This window comes from Hydra vulgaris, chromosome 15, assembly GCF_038396675.1.
Source record: "Hydra vulgaris chromosome 15, alternate assembly HydraT2T_AEP".
NCBI lineage: Eukaryota > Metazoa > Cnidaria > Hydrozoa > Anthoathecata > Hydridae > Hydra > Hydra vulgaris.
Genome location: NC_088934.1, coordinates 45,556,640 through 45,572,500, shown reverse-complemented (window position 1 = coordinate 45,572,500; position 15,861 = coordinate 45,556,640). Strand labels below are relative to the sequence as shown.

Below are 15,861 nucleotides of genomic sequence, written 5' to 3'. Positions count from 1 at the left end.
AGTAACATATTGATTTTTTAAACTCATGAAATTAAATGGTTTTGTTTAAAAAAAGAAATCCAGTTTTTTGAGAGATAGAGAACAAGAAATATTCAAACTGCTTATGTACACACTGTCTTTAATGCGCGCACACGCCCTTGTACGCATTTCTACGTTTTTGAGTACAATCCCCTCCTCCTCCTCCCCCATACCACGTGTACTTTATGGAAGACCTAACTATGAAATTTATGAATAAATATAAAATAGACTCATGATCAATTCTTGAAACTATTGGTATAATGTCATAGTAATAATTTATCATATTTTTTTAGCTTTTTTTACTAATTTCAGTTATTTCTGGATGGAACAAAAATTCGTAATTTTGTCACTTGCTTTAAAGGTAATTTTTTTTAAATATTAATTTACATGAAAAAGTATTTTTAAGATATAGTCAGGTTTGCTATGTGTTGCTATATTGCTTGATTATTTTTTACCATAGAGAAAGAAAGGAATAATAGCCTATTTTAAAATCATTTTGCCTATAATCACATTTTTAATGTTGTGAGAAATAAATTTTTGATTTTTAATCTTTTTAAGGTTTATTTGTTTATACTAATGAATGATACATTGTTTACATTGTTTATGTTTCATAAATAAACCTTATTGTATTATTTATATAATTTTTAAAACCACATAAACAACTTAATGGACTAAAAAGCAGCGACAGATCCAGGATTTTTAGGTGTTTAAGATAGCTACCTTCCATACATGGAGCAAACTCCTAACATTTGTATGTTTATACTTATGTCAAATAATGAGGCTTTGCAAAAAATTGCCATAATTGGAGGCTTGGAACAAAAAAGCCCTTTAAACTCAACCCCCTTCCCTATTCTTAACAACAAGATGATAAAAAATTTTTATATTATTGTCAACTAGGCTTATATTTATCGATAAATTTCAAGTTTCATACTATTCTCTCAGCATTCAAAAATTATAATTATATGAAGTTTAAACCCCCCTCAATTTAAGGGGTTTACAAATTTTTGCAAAACATTCTTATTTGACATAAGCATGAACATACTTAAGTTTGCAGTTTGCACAGTGCCTGAAAGTGTCATTTCTAAAACTTCAAAATAACCTGCCTGAAATCCTGTTTTAATTTTATTATAATTTATATATATATATATATATTCTCAGCACAAAATGTGTATATATAACTTCTCAGCACAAAATGTGTAAATACTTTTAAAATAAAAACTTATAAAGTACTTATAAAATATAACTTATGTAAATACTTATAAAATATAACTTCTCAGCACAAAATGTGTAAATACTAATAAAATAAAACAATTTTTTAAATTTTAATTAAAAATTTTTTATTATTATAGTTTTAATTTAATGTGGTTTTAATTTAAATTTTAATAACCAATCAACAATAAATCAACAATAACTTTTTGAGAAACCATGAGTTTTCGAAAATTTTACTTATTTATATATTGAATAATAATATAGTCTAAAAATATAACAAATGGTATAGATAACAGTTCAAACATACTTGCAAAACATCTACTAATATAGCTCTATGGACTCATAAATGTCCATCATTTAGCGGTTTTTCTAATTATTGTAATTTTAATTAAAATAAGTCGTTATTCATCATCATTATTCACGTAACCTTTTTTTATTAATTAATAATAGTGTTGTTGTTAAAAATATTAAAGATGTTTTTTAGTATAAAATAAATTGTACAATATATATAGACAAAGCCTTTCTTGTATTCTTCTACAAAAGGATAAAGACAAATAATGGCGGGAAGTATTCTGATGATTATCCTTATATCTCCCCATGTGGTCTGGAAATGAACTACGTCCGTTGTGAGAGCAAACCAATCGTATTTACTGATATATTTGAGGTACAAAATCAGGACTTTCTGGCATTCAATGGCCTCGGTGATCTAATTACTGTACCATTCCAACCTAGTAAGCTGTTTATGTTTCCATCGACCGGTCGAATCTATCATCCTGCAGCTGAAAAAGTAGGAGGCGTTGGGATTTTAAAAACAAGTTTGGCAGTTCAGCTAAGCTCAGGTTTTGTTTTCTCAGAATGTAGTAATAATTTCAGTCCAACTCACTTCATTTGGAAAGGTAAAAAAATTTTACTTGATAATTCGTTGTCTACTATGTTACGAAGTCAAGAGGTTCATCCGGAGTAATATTGGCTTCGGCACTACCTCGCGTCGTTCCCTTATTTGAAATTATGTTAAATGTTAATAAATTTTCTTTTTTTTTTGAACTTAAATTATGTCTTATGTAGCATTGTTAATTTCATGGTACCCAGAGATTTTTAGAGGGGTACCCAGAGATTTTTAGAGGTCAGTACTTGTAGAATTTTTTAACATTAGTTGTAATATAAAATATGGTAGCAGTACAATGGTTCTAATTTTGACAAGATGACTGTTTATTGTGACAAACGACTTAATATTTTTTAATCACAACACTAATGATTTTTTTTCTGCATTGCTTTATTTCTTAAAATATATTATCTGTAAGAGATTTTTAATTGAAAATTACATTTTTTTAAATTTTTAATCAAAAGCTGTTGCGTATTGGTTTAGAAAAATTTGTAAAAAAGATTTTCTTAAGCCCCCAAGCATCCTCTACCCTTTTGGTGCGTTACTCTTAAGTAATGTTGTTAGAGCATAAAAAATTATTCAAAATTTCTAAGCTATTTAGTTATGTTGCTCATTTTATTAACTTATTAAATTTCAAAATATCAGGAAGCATGAATCGTGTATTAACTTTTAATATACCAATACCATATAAGAATGAATGTATACTAAAACCCAACCTTTAACCTAGTTGAGTATTTTTATGTGTTTTTTTTTTAATTTATTTTTGTGGTTAAATTTATATTTGCGTTATTTTTTTGTAATTCGTTTAAAGCAATAGTCTTTTTCTAAACGGGAACAAATATTAGGTAATGTAGTAAGCAGGTCTAGCGCGTTGCGCAACGCGTCACTTAGCTGAAATAAAAGTTGTTAAAATTTACACAAATTCCACTTTTCAAATATCTTTTTTAAGACAGAATTAGGTTAGTAGTTCCTAATTAAATAAAAATTGAAATTAAATTAAATTTAAAAAGGTTAAAGTTATTCCTTTTTAAAAAGAGGGAATTTCAGCGTTAAAAAAGCACATGTTTTTAATAAATATTTGAATTGCTAATGATAAAAATCAAATTTCTGTATTAGACTTATATATTTTCAACTTAATGATATATTAATTTAATTAAAAACCAAGTAAAACTAAAAAAATCTTTGCGTAATGGTTTTTTCTTGTTTAATTCAGTCCGCAAACAATAAAGGATCGAATCATGTTGTTACAGAGGTAGCCAGTTTTTATATGATAGAAGTTTTATGCAACAAATAGAGTTTTTATTATTAAAAATATATTCTGACTACGCCTCTGTAGTAAAATAATTCTATTCATTTTTAGTAGGTGAACTTTATAGAGAACCGACTTGGATTATTCTCCTAGAACCTTAATTATTCTTTGTTGTAAAAAACAAAATGGTATAGTAACTAAACATGTTGAATATTGAAAACTATCAGTTTACAACTCTTTTTTACCGGTATTTGAATTTTTTTTTATATATGCGCAAAAATGGATAAATGTAAAAAGTTGTAAACGATGTAAAAGTTTTTTCAAGTTCTGTAAATCTTATTTCAAATGATGTAAAAGAAATTTCAATATCATTATATCTTGTGTAAAAATTACTTCAAAATTTCCAAGGATTTCTTGGATAAACAACCATTTTGGAGTGCAACCCTTAATGGGAGTTTTTCCTCCCTTTGATAATTTTTTAGGATAATAAATCCGGAAACCATGGAGCCATGTGGTTCGAACTTCACCTCTGGGCAAGATTTGTGACATCGGTTAGAAAGAAGGTGTGAAATTCTTATTGCTCGTCCGCGGTGCACTGTGATAACACCGTAAGGATTTCTAGGAGTACCTAAAAAAATTTAAAAAAATCTAGATTTTTATTAATGAGTCAGCTATGTTGTGAACTTTTTTTGCTACTTTTTTTACGCGTCGAAAATAATAAAATAAAAGTTGTCTAAATAAAAATTTAAGGTCTTCGCGCTTCAATACGTCTTTTGCGGTAAAGCAAACAAAACAAACGATATTTTTAATCAAATTGATTCAATGGCATATTGGAACCATTAAAGATAAAAAGTTTAAAAATAGTGTCTATCTTTTTCTGTGTTATACATATACATCCTGTATTTTGTAATTATATAGGTATATAACTAGAACGTCAGATGGTAAAAAACTGAGAGGAGCGGTATAACTTTTTTTCAAATAGAATTGTCGCCCCATGGAATGCGCTTTCGCAAGAAGCAGTGAACGCTCAATCCATCAACGCTTTCAAAAACAACATAAGAAAGTAACTTTATAGATACAATTGCTGCTTTGTCTGTAGCTTTTGTATCTCCATGTTCGTCAGCATAGGGGGGCCTGGTGTAGCACCTCTTCATCAAATTATAAATAGATTATTATATTTGTATTTGATCACTGAATAATAATAATAATAAATAATAATAACTGTGTCCAAATTTTAATTTTTGCGTAGTGGTTTGAGTTCTGTATCAGAACCAAGAGATAGAGTTCTGTATCAAAACAAAGATGTCTGCTCTGACCAGTTTGACGACATTCATATGGAAAGAGACATAAACTTCCTGGTTAAATGCTCTTCCGCGGTGCTCTTGAAGTCCTTAATAACTAATAATATAACGATAAATATGGTGTAATTTATATGCATATGGTGTAATTTCGCATTGTTCGTTGACACTTGTTATATATTTTTCGTAACTATCTTTATAATCTTTTACTGCACTGATATACCTTGTCACCTTTTAAAAGGTATGATTTCTGCATAGTACTATGTTTGATGACATTTTTAAGTTGCTCGTTATCTTATATTAAATTATCGTATTATCAAAGAACCCAGTGGGCATGCGTCGCCCGGGAGACGACTGACGGGTGTCCCTCGGTCAACGCGTGTCCGAGAGATGCCCGTCAGTTATTTCAGTAAAAAAATACCCTTTTTTTTTTACTGAAAAAAAGTTGTTGTTACATAAGTTTATTTTAAGATATGCTTGTTCAATATTTAACATAAAGTATAAAAAATCGGCATTGCTAATCAAAATTTTTAGATCTTTTTTAATGTCAAAATAAAAAAATGTTATAAAGAACGTTATAAAACGGATATTGAACAAACCAATACCTTAACTGAAAGCGTGTTTAATTGTTTACTTAATTAAAGCTGCGAAAATATTAAAAAAATATAGAAAAAGACGTTTTTTGTATTAATAAAATCATTCTTTAGTGGGACAGTTGCGTTCCACAAAATAAATAAAACAATGAGTTTAACATAAGTTAGTTTTTTAATGTCGGAACTTAGCAGCAACAATTAATTATAAAAATATTTTGAGCCGAATACGGTAACTTACATTAAATTGACGCAATGCATATTGTTATAGAGAATTAAATTTTAAAAAATTATAAATTTTTCTATATATAACCCTCTATAACAATATAGACCAATGCTCAATTGGTCTGATTACAGTATAAAAAAAGTGCCTACAAAGTTAAGTAATTTCAAATACTGCAGATGGTTTCCACAGATTTTCGAGATTATCAGCAACTTTTCTTTTTTCTAAAATTCGTCACTCAAAAATAAAACTGTTTACACCAAAAATATTATTTTAAAAGTCGATTTTTAAACATCTTTCAATGAAGACTTTAAATTTGTTAAAATTGGGTATGTACAAAATACAAGGAAACAAAAATCTCCTGAATTAATGCAGTTGCTAAAAATAAAGACTCTAATTACTGAGCACTTTTTATTATTGAAATATAGATTTTAGATAAATAGACTTTTACATGGCGTTAATTTTTGTTAAAAAATATCCCGATTGCCAGTTTGCGCGTGTTTTCACACTTACAGTCATTGTTAGTGGAAACCATGTACAAGTAACAGTTAAATTTTAATACACCAATCAATATCGAAAGTTTTTGCGAGTGGTTTCTATCGGTACAGACATTTTGAGCGAAATTTGAATTTTATTTATAAGAAAACAAAGCGTATGTTTATGCACCTCATCCTACCATTGTTTTAATTATATCTTAAGATTATACTTTCACATTGATAACATAATATCAAATCGGTATTTGCAGGAAAAATATTACAAAAATTGGACACTACAATTATAATTGTACTTCTGAATAACAATTATTTATTAAAAAACTAAAAGTGTAAAATAAATGTAAATATGAAAAATAATTTTTTAAACTTAAAATTTTGTAAAACACAAAAAAAGTCGTCAAGTACAGCCTGCCAATACCTAAAAAACAAAAATAAAAAATTACTACTGACCTATCAATTTATCATATATGTTCTACTTTCATTCAGTTTGTAAATTCTATTTCATAAATCTACACACACTGTAATTTGCATAGCTTTATGAACAGCCTAGGTTCAGATATGTTGTGGATTAAATAGCTAACCTTACCATAACCTTAAACCAATGGAATAATTTCTTCTTGAACCAATATAATAACCTAACCTTAAACCAATAGAACTACTATATACATCTACACCTTAATTTATTTAAAAAAAAAAAGCATAACATTAAGAAAGGTATATGTGACAGGTAATATTTATAAAAACTAATAAAAAGAAAATTATTTTTATATTTTGAATGTCTTATCTTTTTTATGAAGGTAATATGAAAATATCTTGAAATGCAATAAATAAAATCCAAGTCTAAAAAATATATATTAATTAATTTGAATAAATATAATATCTGAAATCGAGATATAATCAAAATGCAAAAGGATTTTTAGAAATAAATCGAAACTAAAAAATTTGTTGCTTGTACATTCTTTTTGATGCTTGCCAACACAAATTTTTTTTAAAAAAAGCCATAAAACTGAGCAGCCTTGCAAGTCATTACATCTGTGATACCTACTTTAAAATTCACAATACTTAAAGTAAACTTTTGTGAAATATAAATCTGGAGTCCTTTTGGGACTCCGCATCCCTGCTTTACTTAGATAACCTTAACACAAACATCAAGGTTTTTAATAATCTGATACCTTGTATCAGATTGCTAGAACATACAAAGTATAACTGATAACTTGTATCAGATGTTTATCAACTTTGAAAAACAATCTACAAATTATTTTTGTTTTTGAACATGCAACATATAAATAGATATTAATGCATATAAATGAGAGAAACACAGTATTTTAAGATATACACCAAGATTTGTATGAAAAATTATTAATATAAAACATTTACATCTGTAAAAATAGAAAATTTGTGAACACTTCAGTTCATCTTAATATATATAAAGGGCAATGTGTGTTTGTGTGTGTGTTTGTTTGTTTGTTCTCTATAGAAATCCAAACCGCCGGACCGATCTCGATGAAACTTGGCATGGGGGTAGTCCTCGAGGGGGAGAAGGTTCTTAGCTGGGTTTTGACCCCGTACCCCGACCCCCGGGGTCAGGGGGGACCATTTTTTGGGCCCATTTTTGGGCCCATTTTTGTGTACAGATATCAGGTAAGCCAGTTTAAATATTGGCCCGGGCAACGCCGGGTAACTCCAGCTAGTTACTTATATAATGAAACATATTTAAATAGTCGTTTGAATATACTAATTATAATTCCTAAAATACTTTTTTGTAGCTGTTTATACTTTTTATTCGCAGTAATACCAGTCTTTACATTCCTGGAGGTCTTGTAATAATAAAACTGTTGTAATTAATAATAAACTTGTTTATCAACTTAATAATAAGTTAATAATATGTAACCAAGTAAAAAATTTATCCTTCATAAAAATATTTAATGAAGATACAAGTATACAAAAATGCAGAATAAAATCCAGACTTTAAAATTCATGAATATGAAATAAAATAGAAAACAAAACAAAAATTTAAAATAAAAATAATAATTAATATAAACAATTATGAAGATCCAATAATAAAAGATAAAACTTGGAACCTCAAAAACCTTCAAACTTTTTTTTTCTCACAAAGCCTGCTTACCTCAGCCAAATATAATAAAAAGTAATATTTGGTGTGTTAAATATCCTAATAACACAATAATGTAGAATAGGCATAAACTTACTTCTTAAACTGACAACACTGATGTGTAGCCAGTCACGTTGCAAGTTAAGATATTTGCAAACATTTTTTCATACTGTTTTATATATATATATACTATTTATACCTACTAATAAATATTATTTTTATGAAATATATTTTATCAACTATAAAATTTTTTAAAAAAACTTTTAAATGTCATGTGAAAAATAAATAAAAAGTTGTATAACATTTTAACATTCAAGATAAAGTCTTAAAAATAATTTAAAAAAAAAAAAAAAATTTTTTTAAATGGCTGCCAAATTTTTTGAAAATTTGTCAAAAAGTCACATAGAAACATCGGAGATAAACTCATACTTATCTTTTACTTCATTTATAACAAAATTCCGCAAATGTTTCTTAATGTGTTAGGTCCATATTTAGTTAGAGATTTTAAAGTTAATTCATTATTTTAGGTTTTAAGACTTTTTGAAAATCAAAAATATCAATTTTTACAAGAAAAAATAAGATATTTCAAGATATACTTATTAACTTTCAAAATCTCTTACTAAAAAGAAAGATATTAATGCAAGTATCAATTTCAAATGTAAAACTGTATTAATAAAAGAGGGAACATAGTGGTTTATCGAGCATCTTTTTATAGACTTATTTATTATGATTAAAATAATACGAAGAATGTGTAAAAATACATATATTCTTCCTTGAATAAAAAATATAACTCCTATTTCAACATATTAACACATTAAAACATTCAACTTTTGACCAATTAAGCCATGATCCTTGGTTACTTAACTGCATATTTTAGTGTAGACTGAACCAAACGTAAAAATATTCAAGTCTGCACGAAATTTAGTTTCAATAGTCGCGCGAACAATTCGCACTGAAAAATTTTTGGGCAAAAATTAACGCCGTGCTTATAATAATTTTAAAGTAAAGATGATACATTGAAACACATAAACTGGGTATAAATAAAATACGAGAGAAATAATACCCATTTAAACTTTAACCGCGTTTTACCAACAATATGGAAATTGGTCTGTTGAACAAACCAATTTTAGGAGACCAATAATTTATATTGTCAGCGTCTTATTGTGACTTTTATATTACATTAAGACTCGCTGATTTTATTCATCGCAACAATTTAATACTTTTATTCATGAAAATTGTGTATATATATAATGTAAAATTACAGCTTTTTAAATTTTTTCAAAAATATATTTATCAATATGACGATGATGACATAAAAATATTTTTTCAAAAAATGGAGGTTTTTAAGGAAGAAATATTAAATTTTTATAAACAGCGCATATTATAATATTGATAATATTAATGGAAAAGAATATAAAATTTATATCAAAACTTGTAAATTAAAGACTCCTAACAGTTTTGAAGATATATCAAAACTTGGGTAAATTAAAGACTCCTAACAGTTTTGAAGATATATCAAAACTTGGGTAAATTAAAGACTCCTAACAGTTTTGAAGATATATCAAAACTTGGGTAAATTAAAGACTCCTAACAGTTTTGAAGATATATCAAAACTTGGGTAAATTAAAGACTCCTAACAGTTTTGAAGATATATGGATAGATTTAATCAAATGTTTGATGAAGGAGTGTTACGATTTGGATTAAATGGATGATGTTAAATTCATGTTTAAAAAATAAAGACAATGTTGAAATAAAATTTATATAAGGGTTTACGATAAATAAATATAATATAAAATTTTCAGATTTTACAGCTATTGCTACAAATATCGTACCAATATTATGTTGGCAGTATATAAAAATGAATTACGAAAATTTGATTTCAAAATGTCACGAAAATAAAACAAGAAACGTAGTAAACGACGCTACAAGAGAGAATGTAATTTGAAAACTTTCCCTATCATCTTCTCAATCCCAGTTCCTTTTACTGAAATTTCACATTTTAAAACTTTAGTAAAAGTAAACCAAGCCAAAAAAATATTCGTATAATAATTTTCATATTTTTTATTTATTATTTATATTTTCGTTTTCATATATTATATATAATTGATAATACAAATCTGCAAAGACCACTGCTGAAATCAATATGTTCATAAACACTAGCAAAATTATTTCAAAATCTACGTATTTTTTTTTTAATTTTTTCACAAAGAAAAACGAGATTTTTTGAATTTTTGTATCTTTAAATAAAAAAATTTCATTTAAGTAGTTAAAATGTTTCAACATAATAATACAAAAATTATTTAGCTCCTCGGAATCATTACAACTTCGAATTCGTAAGGAGGACATGTAACACCAGAGCGACCATCTAAGGAAGGTAATTCTTTTCCATTTGGCTTTTCAAATCTATAATCTTTTACTAACCGCGAGATAAACACAAGCAGCTCTGTTTTAGCCAATATTTCTCCTAAACAACTGCGAGGTCCACCAGAAAAAGGCAAATATGCATACCCTAAATTATAATCAAAATTGCCCGAATCGTCTAGCCAACGCTCAGGAATAAAATTCATTGCATTTGTCCAATAACGTTCATCATGATGTATACTCCATAAGTTAGTTAGAATAAGAGCTCCCTTGGGAACAAATTTCCCACAAATACTACTGTTCTCCATTGCTTTATGACATAAACCAAGTGGTACTACTGACGACAATCTAAGTATTTCATGAATTATGGCTTGAATTAAATGAAGCCTAGGACCATCGTTTAAGGATGGATACCCGTTACCTGAAGTAACATTTACAATTTCATCATAAAGTTTATCTTGATATTCTGGCCAGTGTAAAATATAAACAATAAACCAAAGAATTGTATTTGATGAGGTTTCCGATCCGGCAATCATAAAATCATTTAAAAGGAACTCAATATTATCGTCTGTGATTTTTTCATGGGAATCTGTTTCCGTCACTGGTTCTAATGATATTTTTATTAAAGCGTCTGTCACATCACGCAAATTGCTTTCGTCATAGGTTCTTTTGTGTTCTTGTAGTTTTCGTTTCAAAATTGGATCTCGAAGTCTTATTATTTCAAATATATATTTCGAGATGTAGCCGTTGAGAAATAACGCAACCATGGGATAGATGATATAAAACTAGTTTCGTTATGTGTTTTAGTAGCCAGATGTGAATATTTTATGATGTCCTGAAACTCCTGATTGTCTTCTTCATAGCGATGATTAAAAAGAATAGTGCATATGATGTTTAGAGTGCATTGTTCTAAAAAATATGTTCAGATTTGTAAATAATTATACAAGAAGAACAATTAAAAGTTTATAAAAGCAACATTTATTTTTGTAATTTATTATTTTTCTTTTTTTTTTTAGTTTATTTTGTTGTTAAAGATTATTTACAATGCACACTATCAAAAGATTAGTGACTGGAGCGAGAAGGTACATTTAAAAAAATTGATATAACGGTAACATAAATAAAAAAATTGATAAAATATTCAAATAGAAAGCAACAAATAAATAAAAAGTGTTAAAAAGCTTACAACTACTAAAATTTAAAAAAATATAAAAGCAAAAACTCTTGAATACAAAAAAATTAAAAGAATTTTATAAAGTATATTTACATCATCACTAGATAGATATTGCTTCAATCAAATCGTGGCCTACTTAAATACACGGCATTCTATTCAGTTTAAATCAAAAAAAAAAAAAAAATTGAAGACCAAAACGTTTTCAAAACGTATTCTGTCACTTTCGCAAAATATTTTAATTACTGCGTTATAAATCTTAGCTAAATCTGGAAATGGATAAAAAATTTTGCGTTGGCCAAATTGGAATCTTCATCAAACTTCGCTCAACCTTGTATAATTAACTGTGGCTTCGTTTTAGTAGTAAATAACTATACGGTTAATAAATGCTCAGTTGTTGGTTGTACATCTTATTTGTTGTAAAGTAGTAACATTTTTTTTTTTTCCAAATATGATGATTTGAAAAAGATAATAGGCCGGGTGAAAAAAAGCAATTTTAATCAGTAATTGGTCAGCTTTATGAGAATAAAAATTTGAGCGATTTTGCTTAAATTTTTATTCACGTAAAGCTGAAAAATACTCAAAAAACGCTGAGTAAAAGCAATTGATTTTTTTCTTCACCTGGCATATTATCTTTCTCATCATTTCTAACCGATATCTTATATACAGCTTTAACAAATTTAACACATATCTTAGATATGGGTTAGACTTGTCAGTAGAAATTTTGTAACTTTCAAGGACTTTACAAGAAATAAAAATACACAGATTTTCAAAAATAAATTTTAAAAGATTTAAAAAAATCCAACACAAAGCCCACCTCTGGATAATATATTAAAATAATTGAATCAGTTGACTCCTGTGGACAATGTTGAGTATAAACCAATTTGCAACTTTTTTTTATTTTCAATTTTCAAATTTTTTTAATAAATTTTTAAACAATAAAACCAGCAATATAAATTGCAATTTTACAAGAATCATCTAATAAAGTCACACAATCAAAATCTTATATTTGCTCCATCTAGAATCTAACATATCTTTTATCTTTAACATCATTGATATTATTTTCAAAAATATAAATTCTTTTTATTGATTTTGTTATTTGAATTGTTCACTCACTATAAATAACTTCTTTCAAACTAATAAGAAACCAGCCATTCTAATGGATCGAATTTAAAATGAGCAATCAATGTAAATTTGTACTGAACCATTCCATATGAAATCACCCAGCCCATGACACCCTTACGTCTCAGAATATGTTCAATTTTGCCACACTTACAGTCCATAGTAAAAAAATAATAACTGCAAAAATTTTAGTTAAAAATACACATGGGTTCCAGAGATATCATCAGTTGAAATAACGCTGACTCAGCATTTTAGTGATTTCTGAAGCGACTACAAAGCAACTTTGACATATAGTATGTTTATAATGGCTTGGGGAAATTTCCTAAAATTTAGTACTCTAATAGATTTTTACTTGAGAAATCCAAAAACAGCATCCTCAAAACTCAATTGTCTCAGGAAATGCCTCGTTTATCCAATTTTGTTGAAAATTTTTGAATTGTAAATTCATGATTTTTGGAGGTAAAATGAAGATTGTGGCCCAAAATTCCAAGTAAAAAGTTTAATTGTATATCAATATTTTATCTTAGGTCTACTGAAAAAAATTAGATTCATCAATTGTCTATCTAATACTTGATAAATTCGATCAAACACGAGCACAATTGGTAAAAAGATATTTAGGTAGAAGAACAGTTCCTGACACAAGGATGTATCACCATTTTATTCCTATACACTATAGTTATATATTTCAACATTATAAGTTATAAAAAACAAGTATTGATACATGTTTTGAAATATTTGATATCATTTAAAAAACAAACATAATAAAGAGATTTCATTAAACCTTAAAAAAAAGGATTATATTGCATGTTTTTATGACGGATTTTGGTGGGTAGAGATTGCTGAAGATGTAAGTGAGCTTGATATATAAGAATCATGTGACTTATATCAATCATGTGAATGCATGATTCTGATATAAGTCAGAATCATGCATTCACATGAACCAGGTAAAAACTTCTTTTGGCCAATTAGAAATGACAAGTGTTGGGTTAGGGTGTTGCGTTTCCGCAACACCCTAACCCAACACTTTTTTTGAAAATGGTACATGCATAACGGAGTAAACAATGGGCCAAAAATAAGTCTGTAAATTTTTTAGTATTTTAAAATGTCATGTAGATGTCGCCATCTTGAAAAAATAGCGTTTTAATTCCTTTTTCAAACTTTATTTTTGAATAACTTAAAAAATAATTAATTTTATGTTACGCTACTGGATGTATATATCAAAGGTTATTAGATGAATATTTGGTGGAACTTTCAGAAAAATTGGTTAATGTCTAGAGGTCGCGGTATTAAAATATAAAACTACAAAACCTTTTATTTTTTTAAATCTTAAAAAAAGTATAAATAAAATTCAATTAGAATATTTTTAGGCTTCAACTTTTCGTAAAAATAATAATTAATAAGGAAGATACTAGTAAAAAATACTATAAAGTATTAATTAGTTTTGATTTCAAATAGGATGGATTTTGTTCAACAACTTAAATAAAAAATAACATTTTTTTAGTCACTGTTTTTCATTTTACTTGCGGAAATCACACTTGCGGAAATCACCTATAAGTTTGATTCCTCTTTCGACGCAATCGTTTGTTACCTCTAATTGTTTAACAAAATTTTCTGCAGCTTGATAATCTTGGAAGAACTTCCACTCTTGTGGATTCATATGGAGCCATTCCTGGTTGTTTATTAGCCCTAATAAATCAAATAGTAGTTAAGACGGTGGTTGAATTAAAAAATAAAGAAAGGTTGAAGAATTTAATGTTGGAAATTTTGGTTTCCCAATTAAAATAGTTTTTGGTCTTGGGATAGAAAAAAGTTTCTTTGCCATTATTGTTCTGGTAAATTCTGACAATCTTTGATTAAATAAAGATAAAATAACAAACTCTTCCATTAAATACCAAAGGTGATGGTTATTTGACGAAATCACAGCGGTTGCAATATCTGAATCTTCTTGTTGATACCAGTTCATTGCAACAAAAAAAGTCATCAACTGGAGCAAATACAGAAATCCTTGAGCGGAGAAATTGCATTGACTAAAAAAAAAAAATAAACTTAGCCATGCGGTGGATCATAATTTGCTCATCATTGGACATAATAAATTTATCTGATAACAGTTCCATTTTTAAAATATATATAGAATGTGACATAAATCTCGCATTGTGAATTGAACCTGGTTTGTGAATTTTGAATATTCAGTCCATTGATAGTTTTCCCCTAAGGTAGATAATACTTAATTCAATTAACTCAAGATAATCTTCTTGCGAAAATATTTTCTCTTCGAGGCATTGATAAGCTCATTTCAGAACTAAACTTGCTTGATTAAATATTTTTGATTTTATGTCAGAAGGTCATTCAAAAAAATTAAAGTTTGAGTAATCAATATCAATTCTTGAAAATTCGGCTTGGAAACGTTTAAAAATGGGTTCATCTGGACTCTTGCTATCTCCTAATAATGCGGTAAATGCATGTTTTATGTGTAGCTCATTATGATGATGGCAACATGCTAGCCATAGGAGAGGTCTCTTTAACTCAATTTCAATTAAAGTTGCTGCTCCTTTTTTTTTACCTGTGTTGCTTGCTATTGTATCAAAGCATATACCAACAATGTTTTTCAAAACGTTCCAATCTTGCACAAGTTTCACGGCCTAATCACATTGAATTTTACCTGTTGAATATTTAATCAAAGATACATTAATAAGTTTTGGCCTGAAAATAAAAGTTAAGTTAGTTTCTTTAAAACAAAATTAAAAAATATACATAGGATTAATATAAATAAGTACCTGTAAAAAGATCCGCTAATAAGAACTGCTACACATTCTTCATTATGAGCTATGTCTAAATGAAAAAGCTTTGAATCCCAGTGCAAAATGGCTTTTTTAGGTTTGTTGATCTCTCAGTCAGCTTTAATCGACAGAACAATATTCTCCCGTGCATATTGTCTTTGACGATGCACAGTTGATACTAACATTGACATATCATTAAGTTTGCCTCCGCTTTTGCAGATGATAGTGGATTGAAATAGAAGCTGTTGGCGAACTGACAAACAACATTGGTCTGCCACAGATCCCAATACTTCTGAGAGCTTCTTTGCTGATATTTCGAGTGAATTTGTTAAAGACATCTTTCTTTTCTTTGGTGGTAA

General features: G+C 27.8%; 2 protein-coding genes across 2 annotated transcripts in view; one reads left to right on the top strand and one right to left on the bottom strand.

Annotated features, from left to right (window-relative positions):
* LOC100207236 (UPF0598 protein CG30010) overlaps window positions 1–2,403 on the top strand; it is a 4,681-nt gene extending 2,278 nt beyond the window's left edge. The window contains exons 2-3 of the mRNA XM_065818924.1: window positions 331–379; window positions 1,740–2,403. Coding sequence (XP_065674996.1) covers window positions 331–379; window positions 1,740–2,191 — 501 coding nt within the window. The 3' untranslated portion in view covers window positions 2,192–2,403. The remainder of the gene's footprint in view (window positions 1–330; window positions 380–1,739) is intronic.
* Window positions 2,404–10,374: 7,971 nt separating this feature from the next.
* LOC105849664 (steroid 17-alpha-hydroxylase/17,20 lyase-like) lies at window positions 10,375–14,382 on the bottom strand. The gene is given in 3 exon segments (XM_065819718.1): window positions 10,375–11,182; window positions 11,185–11,344; window positions 14,274–14,382. Coding segments are annotated over 3 exon segments (1,077 nt in total).
* Window positions 14,383–15,861: the final 1,479 nt, after the last annotated feature.